This window comes from Anoplolepis gracilipes, chromosome 2, assembly GCF_047496725.1.
Source record: "Anoplolepis gracilipes chromosome 2, ASM4749672v1, whole genome shotgun sequence".
Classification (NCBI taxonomy): domain Eukaryota; kingdom Metazoa; phylum Arthropoda; class Insecta; order Hymenoptera; family Formicidae; genus Anoplolepis; species Anoplolepis gracilipes.
This window is the reverse complement of record NC_132971.1, coordinates 6,233,525-6,247,867: the sequence shown is the minus strand read 5'-3', so window position 1 is coordinate 6,247,867 and position 14,343 is coordinate 6,233,525. Positions and strand designations below refer to the sequence as shown.

Below are 14,343 nucleotides of genomic sequence, written 5' to 3'. Positions count from 1 at the left end.
ATATTACTGATCTAGTCAGAGTTTCACAAAACTGATATAGTCAGAGTTTCAGAACGTACTCTATTCATGCATACCGACCGCTCAGCAGGAAGCTTGAACAGTTATCTGCATGTGTTCGGAAATATACCTGTAAGCCGAGTCGGATTGCAGTTATAACTTAAGAATTTTAACTTAAAATTTTACTCAAATATTCTTAAAACCTTAAACTATAAGATTCCATCATAAAATTCAATTTTTTACAAAAAAACTAACTCTTTTAATGCAGCATTCGCAGATGAAAAGAACTATTATAATAGTTCTACCGAATTCGCTGAATGGTTAACATTTAATGGCAATAGCTGTACAAAAAGAGAGATTAAAAGTTTAGAATTGATTATTTGCATTAACAAATTAATCAAATCATTCATTTATAAAAAGTTCATATACATATTTTAGATAAAAAAAGCACAGAGAGAAAAATTTCTTTAGATTTAATAAAATTTATGCTTGAAATAGTCGAAAGAAAGCTATTTATTTCAAGAAATTAATAAGATTATTGGATTTTTAAAATAACATGTATCTCTTATATAATATTGTTTAATTCAACGAAATAATACTTTTTTCAGTCAATAAAAATAATATTTCATATGACATAATGTTGTTTAAATGAAATAAATATATTCAATCAAATTATTCAAACAAATCGTTTTCTCTGTGAAGTTAATACAATTAATACAATTTATAATATATATAATGAAAAAAGATTAGATTATTGTATGCATTTTCGCGGCGTGTTATTTATGAATGATCTGCTATATTATCTTCTCAATGAATTTTTCGATCGTGAAATATTTTATTGTCAGCTTTTAGCATACGTAATTAACGTTTCCAATGAACGATTTTATTAGATTTAATCGATGCATATTATTATGTTTATTTTATGTTTTGTTAAAATATAGGTAGATTTAAGTATAAGTTAACATAAATATAACACCACACATACTAAAATGACAAAACTCTAATTTGCATTTAAGAAAAGTTACATGCTTTCACTATATGTATATGTCGTAGGCAAATAGTTATTTTAGGAAAATAGCTTTTGACTAAGTAAATGTTATCTGGCTGGTCAAATGGCTTTTATTCGTTTATTTGTATTCAAATGTTATTTTTCTAGGCAAACAGCATTTCATTAAACCGCTGTTAGGCAAATAGCTCAACGAAGCGTGCATCGATGCATTCAGTATTTGTTTTGTAAGATTATGAATAAAAAATTATAAATGTTGTGTAAGAGTTCGGATATAGGTTGAATTAAGATTTTACATTGAAACTTCCACACAGTACTGTCAGCCTTGGTAGTTTTTACTCTCTCAAGTTTTGTTATATTTTTTTATGGGGATGGGGCCATCTAAGCGTTCTTTTCCAAGATGTACTTTCTAGTATGTACATGCCAGAGGCTGACAGTACTGTGTGGAAGTTTCAATGTAAAATCTTAATTCAACCTATGTCCGAACTTATACTACATTTATAATTTTTCATTCATAATCTTACAAAACAAATATTGAATGCATCAATGCACGCTTTGTTGAGCTATTTGCCTAACAGCGCTTCAGTCAAATAGCATTTGCTTAGGAAAATAGCATTTGACTAGGAAAATATCATTGAAACATAAAAATAAACGGGTGAAAATCATGTGGCCAGCCAGATAGCATTTGCCTAGTTAAAAGCTATTTTCCTAAAATAACCATTTGCTTACGACATATATACATATACATATGTAACGAAAGTTTGAATACAAATAAATCATAATTTTTTATGCGTTGGAGTTTGGACAATTTTATAGCAAAATTCTTTCTTACATATTTCAAAATACAATTGTCGATATACAGAACGTAGATGTAATTATTTCATATAAATATATTTTAATTATTCAAAGTTTATTCTTCTTCCACAATGGTTTTTAAATTTTTACTCTTATTTTGTTCATTTCAGTTTTTAAAAATGTTAATGGAAAGAAAAACTGAGGAGGATCGATAAGACCTGATTTTTGGCCCCTCAGGATTTCGTTTTAAATCAGTATTATTTCTTAGTACATAAAAAATTAAATTTAGCTAGTTTTAGCCTAAGTGGATATGTTTAATGTACTTTTTAAATTTTGTCTCACCTGTTGTTAAACACCTTGTATAGGTAACTAGCTTATTATAGTATACTATGAAAAAATATATAGCATGTTAAAATTTTTTTGTTTTTTATAAATTATATTTTTGGTAAAATGTTTTTTGATATAGTTAATTTTAGAGAAATAAGCTTATACAATAAAAATTGTGATATGTATCCATATCATAGAAATTTCGGGAAATATACACGGTAAAAAATTTTGTGTTAAATTTAACACATTTCTCGTGTCCCAATTTACCCACTCTAATTTTAATATTAATTTAACAAAAGGCAAATATGTAAACAAATAACATAAATAATATGTAAAAAATTAACACAAAAATGTGAATTAGTGCAAGATTTATTTGTTAATTGTGTTGTTTTAACTCTTAGAAACGGTGAATATTAATTCAATGCAAAAAAGTTAAAATAACATAACGACAGTATGTTATATTAACATAAGAGTATGTTAAAAATTTAACACAAAAATTTCTACACAAGAAAATTTCAACAAAAGCACAAAATATTTTTTACTGTGTATATATAACGCATGGAATTGTCACATAACTTAACAATATTTCTGATCAAAATATTTTTGTTTTATTTTTAGGCTCAAAGACATTTCACATCATAATACTGTGTCGATACAAATTAAAGGTTATTCACTTTGTAACTGTTGTAACGTACAGTTTCACATAAAATAATCAACAGTGGTACAATAGTATTAGTCGTCTGATTTAAATAAAAGCACATTAAAACTATTATTGCAATAAAAAAAACATTGAAATATCAGCAATATGGTATCTCAGGTGAGGAAAAATTATATATATATATATGTACGCCAAATAAAATCTAGTTTAAAGTATCCAAAATGTAAAAATAAAGTTTGTAACATTAATATTATAATACCGTGTATATATTTTAGAGTACAGTTCCTTTTAAGATAGAGGACGATGTATTGGTTGGCGAGGAAGATTCAATCGATGACAAGAACATCAATATCGGAGAGTTGATTTTGAACGCATTTAAATCCAGACCGGATTTTATTGGCCAAGTATGACATATGATGATAATTAAAATTATTTTTTCATTTAAATATAAAAAAAGATGTATTAATTATCAATGTAAAATTATATAATTCTATTAAATATGTTACATTATATTATTTCATTAAAATATAAATTATATGTGTGATAGGTGGATGCAATGACAGCAGAAGAAAATACATTTCAACAGATGAGAGAACGTAGCGTAAAATGTGCATTATGGATGAAAAAATTAGGTGTTAGACGTAATGACATTGTGACAATATATACATCTAATCATTTAGATACTTATATACCGTACTTGGCGACTCTATATATCGGTAGTATTTTGGGTGTATGGCATGAAAGTCGTACGAGTAAGTTGACTTTTCTCTAAATTTTTATTTCATATATTTTTAATATTATATATTTATATGTAATGTATAAGTTAGCTTGTATACTTAATCAGCAATGTTTTTAGTAAACTTATTGTATTATTTGCAAAGTAGTCCAAAGGTAATTTTTACCGATGTTGATAAAGCTTCAACAATTTTTAATGTGGCAAAAATGATGAAGATTTCTACGAAAATCGTAGTTTTCGAAAAGAAAGGCAAAAAAAAAGGCAAAAAAGCAGACAAAGAGGAAGAGGAATTTGAATCTGTGAAATCTATTTTAAACGGTGATTTTGATGAAACGGAAATCGACGAGTTTTCTTGTACAGAGTTGGAGAGTAGCAGGGACACCGCGGTGATACTGTTTTCTTCTGGTACTATTGATGTGAGTCGCAAACATGTGACAATTCCACATGCATTTTTCACATCTCCATCTAATCAGCAGACACCTATTATGTCGTCCAATGACGTAGGTTTGTGGGTCGAATCCTTACACTGGAATATCAGTTTGCTTTTGACAGTTCGCGCTATTCTATCATATGTAAAGGCGGTCAAAATAAATAATTTATTTAACCCATCTTATGAAGAATGTTTTTGTAATATTATACAAAAGTATAAGGTAACGTTAAAATATGTTTTAATTTTTTATTATATGAATTATAATATTTATTCTTTTATTTTTCAGGTAACTTGGGCATTTCTGAAAATTAGCATGGGTAGAATGTTTTCTAAATTCAAAGTTTTCGAAAAGTATGATGTTTCTTCCTTAAAACAATTATTGTTTGGTGGTAGAAAACCTAATATTGATTATAATAATTTTATCACTGCACTGCCACACACTTCTGTTAGTGAACTATACTGTATGTATACTCATTGCAAGTAAAATTAATGATTAACCATAGTGAAAAAATAATATTATCTAATATTATTGATATATATTGTTCTTGTATTGTTTAAGGTTTGCCTGAAATAGGTGTGATTGCTTATAAACAAAGAGAGTTGATAAAAATTAACTCTAGTGGTTACGTGAGTAAAACTGTTCGTTTGTTAATTGCTGATTGCATTTCTGCGTCTCCATTAAAAGCATACTTTGTTGGTGTTATCTGGTGCAAATCTCCGTCTTTGACAAATGGCTACTTTAATTCTACAACCGGAACTTTAATGACTGCTATCGACAACAATGGTTAGTTACAACTTTATTTAACTGATTTTATTAGTAAGGCAGTATATAAGGTTAAAGTAAATAAATAATTAATAAAAAACACCACATTGTCGTGGACATACAGGAAACCGCCGGCATTAATTTTGTACATCAATCATTATAAAGATTTTTGAAATTATTGAGTTACTTTTTTACTCTTGTAAATATTACGCCTATTTTTACGCAATTTTCTATTATCAATAAAATTATGAATGAAAAAATGATAAAAATTGAATATTTTGTTTCTATTTTTAACATGTAAGGAAATATACGTGTTAACATTTTTATGTATATTTAAATTACTTTTAATAAGATATTACGTGTTTTTCAGGATGGTTCCATACCGATGATGTAGGCTATTACGATTCAAATGGTGATATCTACATTCTCGATCGTTTTAAAGATATTATAAGATTTAGAAACGTTTATTTTTTCCCGAGTAATATTGAGAAAGTATTAATAAATCATCCAGATGTGTTAGATGTTGCTGTAATACCTATATTTAATACTTTTGATGGTCATCATCCATTGGCCTTTGTCGTACGAAAGGAAGGATTAAAGGTTCAAAATTGATAATTTTTTGTAAAATTAAACAAATACATTGATAATAAATTGATTTATAAAAAGTTTACATTATTATATTCTAGGTAACGGAAAAGGAATTAATAGAATTTGTAGCCAAGAAATTAGACGATCCCATGCATCTTCGTGCGGGCGTGCTGTTTAGGACTGAATTGAAATATTTAAATGGACATCTGGATCGTCGAACTCTTTGTAAATGGGCAAAGGATGATCTAAGAGACAAAGAATATTTTTCTAAAAAACTTCTTAAAAAAGAGAACTTATGAAGTTAATTAATTTATATTAGAAAGTTTTTTCGAAAAATTTAATTGATTTATATTAGTGTTGTGTTTATTTTATAGTCTGTTAGAAGTAAATGTTTATTTAAGTAAGTTGAGGTATATAAATTTGTAATGTCTGTATTACACAATATGACAAAACTTTGATATGCATCTGTAATAATAACAAATGTATAACGCAGAGAACCTTGAATTTCGAATTTCATGAATTTGTTTATTAGAAACATATAGGTATGAAAAGTTTGAATTACTTTTTAAATATGTAAGAAAGAAAGCGTGATTACGTTATTCTATTTTTCAAATTAAATAGTTGTCTTTCTATGTCAAATCGAGCTATTTGCGTATTCATGATTGCTATAGTGGATGTATGGAATAATGTCATGTATATTCAATCGTTTTTTATTTAGAGTTTTCAACAAAAACTTTTATGTAATTATTTCACTACTTACTACATTGTATATATATTTTTATTTTGCATAATGTATTTTAAATTTATTTTTTACTTTGTTTGTTGGATTTAAAAATTTATGTTAAAGTACAGAAATATAAACATAAGTATATACATAATTAAGATTATATCGAGGATTTGCTACAGCTAAATTTGAAGTAGCTGGAACAAAACAGAAGAAAGAAAACGCGCAGGGAATATCAGCTTTAATCCGATTTAAATAAACTAATAAATACTAGTTATATTAAATTAATAATAAGTAAATAATTGAATCCAATCAAGGACTATGATATTACGAAACGTAATAGTTTAAGATATGCGAACAATATTTTAATTTTAATTTTAAAAATTTTATCAGGAAAATATATAAAAGAATAATATATAAATATTATTCTTTAATATATTATTAAAGAATAATATATTAAATTAAATGTATTATTATTGCTTTAATTAAATTTATATTTTTTTGTATTATTTGAAAATAATTGTAATTAATGTAAATAAATAATTAAATGTAAAATTTGATATTGGATTATTGAATTAATAGAGTAAATATATATTAAAGCATAGAACTGTAGAATATTCAACAGCATTTTGAATCAAAATGTTTTCGCACAACTTTTATATTGAAGGACATTTCACATTATATTAATATAGCCACGATCTAAATTAAACGTTAGTCACACAGTGTCCCGTGATAATAAACAATAATATTGTTCCTTTAATTGCATGCACAATTAAGGTACTTTCAATATTATTGATATTACTAATTAAAGAAAAACACTGCATTATCAACATTAAAAGAAAATTATATGTACAATACATTATAAAATTTTATTTTATAAAATATTTCAAGAAGTAGAAACATTATCGTGTATATACACACATATTTTAGCACACACTTCCTGTCCAGATACAAGACAATATATTGATTAGCAAGGAAGATCCAATTGATGACAAGTGCATTAATATCGGAGAATTAATTTTGAACCCTTTGAAATCCAGATCGAGTTTCATTGGTCAAGTATGACATGTAATAATTAAAATTATTTTGCACTTAAATATAAAAAAAGATTTATTAATTTTAAATATAAAATTGCATAATTCTATATATGTATAATGCATTACATTATTTTATTGTGCAATACGATTGGTACATATCGTAGATGGATGCAAAGACACAGGACAAGAAAATACGTTCCAGGAAATGAGAGAACGGAGCGTAAAATGTGCGTTATAGATAAAAAAAATTAGGTATTGAACGTAATGACATTATGGCAGTGTATATATTTAATTATTTAGATACTTATATACCTTACTTAGCGACTCTGTATATCGGCGCTATTTTGGCTGTATGGCATGAAAAGCAGACGAGTAAGTTAATTTTTTTCTGAATTTCTGTTTTATTTATTTTTATGACGACATGTAGTATGTATATATATATATGTGCTAATTTATATATTTAATTGTCAATATTTTTAGTAAGATACTTTTTGATTCAAAGTATCCCAAAAGCAATTTTTACCGATTTCGACAAAACTCTGTGTTCCAAAATCGTCAGTATATTGAACATTTCTACGAAAATCGTAATTTTCAAAATGGAAGACAAAGAGAAAAGCAAAGAGATAAGCAAATTTACACCTATGGAATTAATTTTAGATGATGCTTTTGGTAAGACAAATTAATGAATTTCCTTGCATTAAATTGAAAAATAGAGAAGACACTGCAGTGATAATATTTTCTTGCGGTATAGTTGATACAATTCCTAAGCATGTGGAAATTTCCCATGCATTTTTCAGAACTCCGTCAAGGAGATACCCATTATGATATCCAACGACGTTGGCCTATGGGTCGAATCCTTAGGTTGGAATATCAGTTTGCTCTCGGCAGTTCGTGCTATTTTCAATGTGAGAGCGGTTAAGTTTTCTAAATTGCTTGACACAAGTGAAGAATCTTACTTATGTAATTTAACAGAAAAATATAAAATTTATAATATGTAAATAAAAATATGTTAATCTTTTGCTAAAGTTATGAATTATGGAATATTTACGTATTTATTTTTTTTTATTTTCTTTAGATAACTTGGATATTCCTTGAAACTACAATGTGTTTTCGATTTTCACAATTTGACGTCTTTAAAAATTATGACATTTCTTCCATGAAACAAGTGCTATTTGGCGGTGACTTGATTGTTTCACCTATTGTTCATGAAATGTTTGTCGATGCGGTTCTAAATGCCTCTATTACTAATGTATATTGTGTGTACATTTGTTAGATTATAATCAACAATTAAATAATGATAGTGATAAAATTTATTATTAATTTTATATTTATAATTTAATATTAATAATTTTTGTATTATTTAAGGTCTGCTTGAAACAGGTTACCAGCGAAAGACTGAAAGATCATAAAGCGTGAATAAAAACATTTACGTATTATTTATTGATAGAAAGCTAATGTACTAATAAAACCATATCAAATTGGCATGCTTTGGTGCAAATCTCCGTGTTTAAATATCTATTTTTTTCTACGATGTTCAGAGGTTTTATGATTGATATTGATAAAAATGATTAGTTATAAATTTTTAATTTAATTTAATAACTACGATGTCTAAAGTTGTAAATAATTAATCGGAAAATCACTGATGTATTATGAGGTACATTATTGTTACTGGCTATACATATTTCTCAATTATTTTAAATAATAGAGAAATTATTGAGTTACGAAACACAATAATACAAATAAAAACAAATATAATCTTAGAAATCCATATAATTAAATGTTTTTGCGCTTTTTTTGGATTATCTTTAGTAACTGTCAAACAGTACATTATTAAAAAATTGTATATGAAAACAGTACAAAAAAAAGAAAAAGAAAAGTTAAGGGCATTCACATAATTTTCCATAATTTCGGGATATTAATAATTATGCGATAGTAAAAGAATTATTTTTTTCATATACGTATGCTCAAGTTTTTTCATTGCTTTTATATATAATTTTTTGATAATGTTTAAGGCTCTCGAGTAGTCACTGCGGTCATATTGGAATCGTGACGTGATAAGCGAGAAATAATATTAATGTGTACTAACTGTTTTGAAATATAAGTAGTTTATGAATTTTTTAGAATTTTTTCTAAATGTTTATAGATTTTTTTAAAATTTAAAAAATTTTTTAAAATTTTTAAATAAAATTTATGAATTTTTGAAGTTTTTCCAAAAATTTATCATTTTTTAAATAAAATTGTATACATTTTATAATAAAAAGAAAAATTTTAATTATTTGAAATTATTGTTCATTTATTTGCTTCAAAACATACGCAAAACCAAGTAATTTGTAAAAAAAAAAGTAACAAAAATATGTTATTTTGATTCTTCTGAATAATTTAACTTTTTGTAATGCACAAAATTGTAATAATTTTTTGCATGTAGTATAAAACTTCTACTTTAAGATTATATTCGATTTTTTCCTGTTACAATATCTTATATAGGATATAAAACTCTTAATGTGAACAATGATATTTTTCCGACGTTATTACGTCTCTGTGCTTTAGGTGCCAGAAGAGGATCTGAAGTAATTAGTTGTGAACGATTCGGTTTGCAAGTGCACTCACCTTCATACGGGCATGCAATTTATCGATTATTTTCTTCTTCAAAATGACATGTTAATTGTAAAAAATGTGTATGATAGCTAACAAATATTTCCATGCAAAGATCTTGCATAAAAATTGTGATTGATTCGTAACATTGCATTTTTTTAAAGAAAAATCTAGAAGTATTTTTAATCATAAACTAACATATATAATAATAACTACATATATAAGTATTGAATTACATACATTGAAATAACGAAATTTTAATGTGCATTTTATTATAAAAAATATGACGCATTTGCCATCAGACTTTGAAAAATTTATATTGTAAACTAAGTAATAAATAAAAAAATTTTAATGTAAACATATAAATATTAATAAAACATAGTTTGTATGCACATATAAGTGTATCTAGAAAAGTATCAATGGATATATCGTGAAGTGTTGTGTATGTGTAGGTGTGTGTATGTATGTGTTTTAAAAATGGCACTTGTCTCAGATATTTATTAATTTTTGAATTTAATTTCTTTTATGTGTATTTTCTTACTTGATTAATCACTATCGTGATTCCTCGATATATATATATGTAAATATATAATCTCGGCAACTTTTGCATATGTCAATTTTTTTTATATAACTTCAATAAAACCGATAAACAAAATAATAAAAAGATGAAATTTAAGTAACATTGAAATAAAAATAAATTATAATCATAAATATTTATTATCATATTTAATTTATTTAATATTTATTATTATATTTATTACAATATAAAGCTTAAGAATAATCTATTATATATTATGTAAGACATTATTATTTATTATAAAAGTGTAAATATTTTTATTACATAAAACTGAGTTTAAATAAAATTCATACTCATTGTTAGATAAGTACTAATAGCGCAAGTTTAAAATTCTAGGTTTGATGATGATAACGTCATCATATTACGTATAATTATACCATACATTTGCAATTACAATTACTTTTTATGATTGCAGATGATTAGGTAAATTTTACTGAAAACGTTGACACAGGAGCTTTATAGAAAATGCTGGATTTAATTTTTGCATGATTACGTTTGACATTTTTATCATTAAATTTATGCCGCGTGTAATTTATTGTTATCAAATATACAGGGTGTCCGGTAATAATCGCCCCACCTCTCTAAGGCAGAGAGAGCAGGTCAAACTGAACATAAACGTCTTCTACCATTTTGCAATTTGCGCAATAATTATTAAAATATTAATTAAAAACGCTTAGCGTATGAGCGCGCGCCGTATATAGCACTCAGCATATGCTGAGCGTTTTTAATTATTATTTTAATAATTATTGCGAAAATCACAAAATGGTAGAAGACTTTTATGTTCAGTTTGACTTGTTCTATCAGCCCTAGAGAGGTGGGGCGATTATTACCGGACACTTTGTATATATATATATATATATATATATATATATATATATATAATATTGTTCGCTGAGCGTTTATAATTAATAGTTTAATAATTATTGCGCAAATCGCAAAATGGTAGAGGACTTTTATGTTCAGTTTGACCTGTTCTATCTGTTCTAGAGAGGTGGGGCGGTAATTACCGGACACCCTGTAGAATAATACAATCTTGTTTCTTCTACCACAAAGTTGCTATCTTTTATTACATTGTACTTGATTTTTTAAATTTATTTTATTATTAATTTACTCGTACTAAAAGTTATTTTTTCCATGCATTATCTTTATTTTAGATCTTTTTTCTAAAACCATTTTATTTGATATAACCCTTATTTTTAGAAAAAGACGAAAATATTTAAAAGGAATTCTAACTTTTTAACTCTCTTTTTAGATTTCTTATATAATAGTTCGTTATATTTTATTAAAATATATTTTATTTTATTAATTTTAAATACATATGTACAGTTCTCTTTTGCGTCAAACAAATTGATTGTCACTTTCTATGTGAAATAATTGATAAAGAAATAAATACAATAATTATCTACATATATGTCTGTAGAGACATTATAAATTGAAGAAATAAAATTCTAATATAATAAAATATTGTAATAAATAAATAAATAAATAAATAAATAAATAAATAAATAAATAAATAAATAAATAAATAAATAAATAAATAAATAAATAAATAAATAAATAAATAAATAAATAAATAAATAAATAAATAAATAAATAAATAAATAAATAAATAAATAAATAAATAAATAAATAAATAAATAAATAAATAAATAAATAAATAAATAAATAAATAAATAAATAAATAAATAAATAAATAAATAAATAAATAAATAAATAAATAAATAAATAAATAAATAAATAAATAAATAAATAAATAAATAAATAAATAAATAAATAAATAAATAAATAAATAAATAAATAAATAAATAAATAAATAAATAAATAAATAAATAAATAAATAAATAAATAAATAAATAAATAAATAAATAAATAAATAAATAAATAAATAAATAAATAAATAAATAAATAAATAAATAAATAAATAAATAAATAAATAAATAAATAAATAAATAAATAAATAAATAAATAAATAAATAAATAAATAAATAAATAAATAAATAAATAAATAAATAAATAAATAAATAAATAAATAAATAAATAAATAAATAAATAAATAAATAAATAAATAAATAAATAAATAAATAAATAAATAAATAAATAAATAAATAAATAAATAAATAAATAAATAAATAAATAAATAAATAAATAAATAAATAAATAAATAAATAAATAAATAAATAAATAAATAAATAAATAAATAAATAAATAAATAAATAAATAAATAAATAAATATATATATATATGTATATATAAATATAGTATAATATATTATTATTAATCTAACTATTAATAATATACTATTAATAGTATAATATAGTATATAATATATAATAAATAAGACACAAAGAAAAAACTCAACTATCACGAACATTACTTATCTTGAATGATAAAATTCGGTAAAATCATGACATTATAATTTTTAACTCTCGAATTATAAACATAGCTCTTGTGAAATCCAATTATAAGATATGTAAATGTAATAAAAAATGTCTTGGTTTAAATCATTTAAATGAGGAAATTCGGCGATAAAAGTAATGATAACAGAAATTCTGAAACGATAAAAAGTATCATTTTCATGAAGAAGAAAAAATTTTATTCGGTTTTGTAACATATTAACAATAATATATACAAATTAAATTTAACAAATTTTTTTATATACAAATATGTCAAAAAATTAAATAAACTAACAATAAATTTTATCAAATCTAATATAACACTCATACAACATCATAAAAATAAATTAAAATTTGTTTTGGAATAAATGACTGTATTTGAGTGACATTTATTCTTTCAATGAAGATAGGGAATTATTTATTTTTGATAGTAATAAAGAAATTCATAAAGTATAAAGATAAGATTTTAAGTCTTATTTAAATAATTGGAAGATGTCTTAATATCACATTCAGTGATTAACTTAATATCACATCAGAAATTGTAATAACAATGTTTAATATAATAAGTGACTCTATTGATTATATCTCTATATTATTTGATACTTGAAAGTAGTTTTTATTTTTAATCTAAAAGTACGGGCAATTTAAAATTATTTTATTTATCGTGAAAAATTGTAAATTTATGTACAAATAGAATTGTGCAATTATATTCATTTTGCACCGAAAACATCGGCAAAAAATAAAGTAAATCTCGCTATATTTGAATTATGTCAGAGAAAAACCGTTAATTGCTTTTTGACAAATTTTTTTTGTTTCTGTCAATATTTTAAACATTTGATTTAATTTTTAACAACAGTTTTTTTTCTAAATGTAACAAAAAAAATTTCTTTTATCGTCAGATTAATATTGCATAGTAATTTTTATATCAAAACTTCAATCAAAGGCATTTTGCATAGCGTTCTATTGTGATTTTTTATGTTTTATTAAAATTGATTGCGTTGTTTAAAAACGTTTTGTCTTTTTAAATCAATGATCTCTCTTTTTGTACATGTTTTATTTCTTTCTTTTGCTTGATTAGATGTTTTTTAGTTGTCGTTTGTTTAGTTGATTTCTAAATATAATTTTGTTTATTTTTGCATATATTTTTATTTAAAATTACAGAACTTTGCTATGAATCATATTTAATTAATAAAACAAGTATTTATTCGTTATATAATGTTGTGATAATCTGTTATAAAAAAATAATTTCTAGTGAAGAAAATTGATAGCTACTGCATAACGTAAGCGTACATTGACGATTAATGACAGTTATTAATGTTTCCGTGCATGTAACATCTTGCCATATAAAAACATGCTTAAAAATATACATGCGCTGTTATAATTATTACTATCCCTTGCTATTTTGGATTTATAAAATTATTATAGTTTCTATTTTAATTTATAATTAGTTGACATATGTAATGCATTTTTATTAATATTTTAATTACGTTTAAAATTTATAATAACGTTGAAATATAAAGGTAGCCTTAGGTTTCAACTCTGTAGTAAAAAGTAGATTCAACGATGTGATACATATACACACAGCATAGGATTTCTATACTTACTAGAGGAACGGAGTGAATCATTGTCAGTGTACATAATAGTAAGGTTAAATAAGTAGATACATATATATCCTGTTTAAAATAATTAGGTAGATACACATTAATTTCAGGATTTTCAC

General features: G+C 23.8%; 1 protein-coding gene across 2 annotated transcripts; it reads left to right on the top strand.

The window, feature by feature from the left end:
- The first annotated feature begins 1,996 nt into the window (after positions 1 to 1,996).
- LOC140674856 (uncharacterized) lies at positions 1,997 to 6,414 on the top strand. 2 transcript variants are annotated; one of them, XM_072908732.1, is made up of 9 exons: positions 1,997 to 2,163; positions 2,744 to 2,942; positions 3,059 to 3,187; positions 3,331 to 3,535; positions 3,640 to 4,169; positions 4,236 to 4,410; positions 4,509 to 4,733; positions 5,083 to 5,312; positions 5,399 to 6,414. In XM_072908732.1, the coding sequence occupies exons 2-9, from the start codon at positions 2,931 to 2,933 to the stop codon at positions 5,597 to 5,599; spliced, it is 1,707 nt and encodes a 568-aa protein (XP_072764833.1). In that variant the 5' UTR covers positions 1,997 to 2,163; positions 2,744 to 2,930; the 3' UTR covers positions 5,600 to 6,414. The 2 variants fall into 2 exon arrangements, with proteins under 2 accessions (XP_072764833.1, XP_072764841.1); XM_072908740.1 differs by having other exon boundaries at positions 2,007 to 2,163; positions 3,640 to 3,935.
- The last annotated feature ends 7,929 nt before the right edge of the window (positions 6,415 to 14,343 follow it).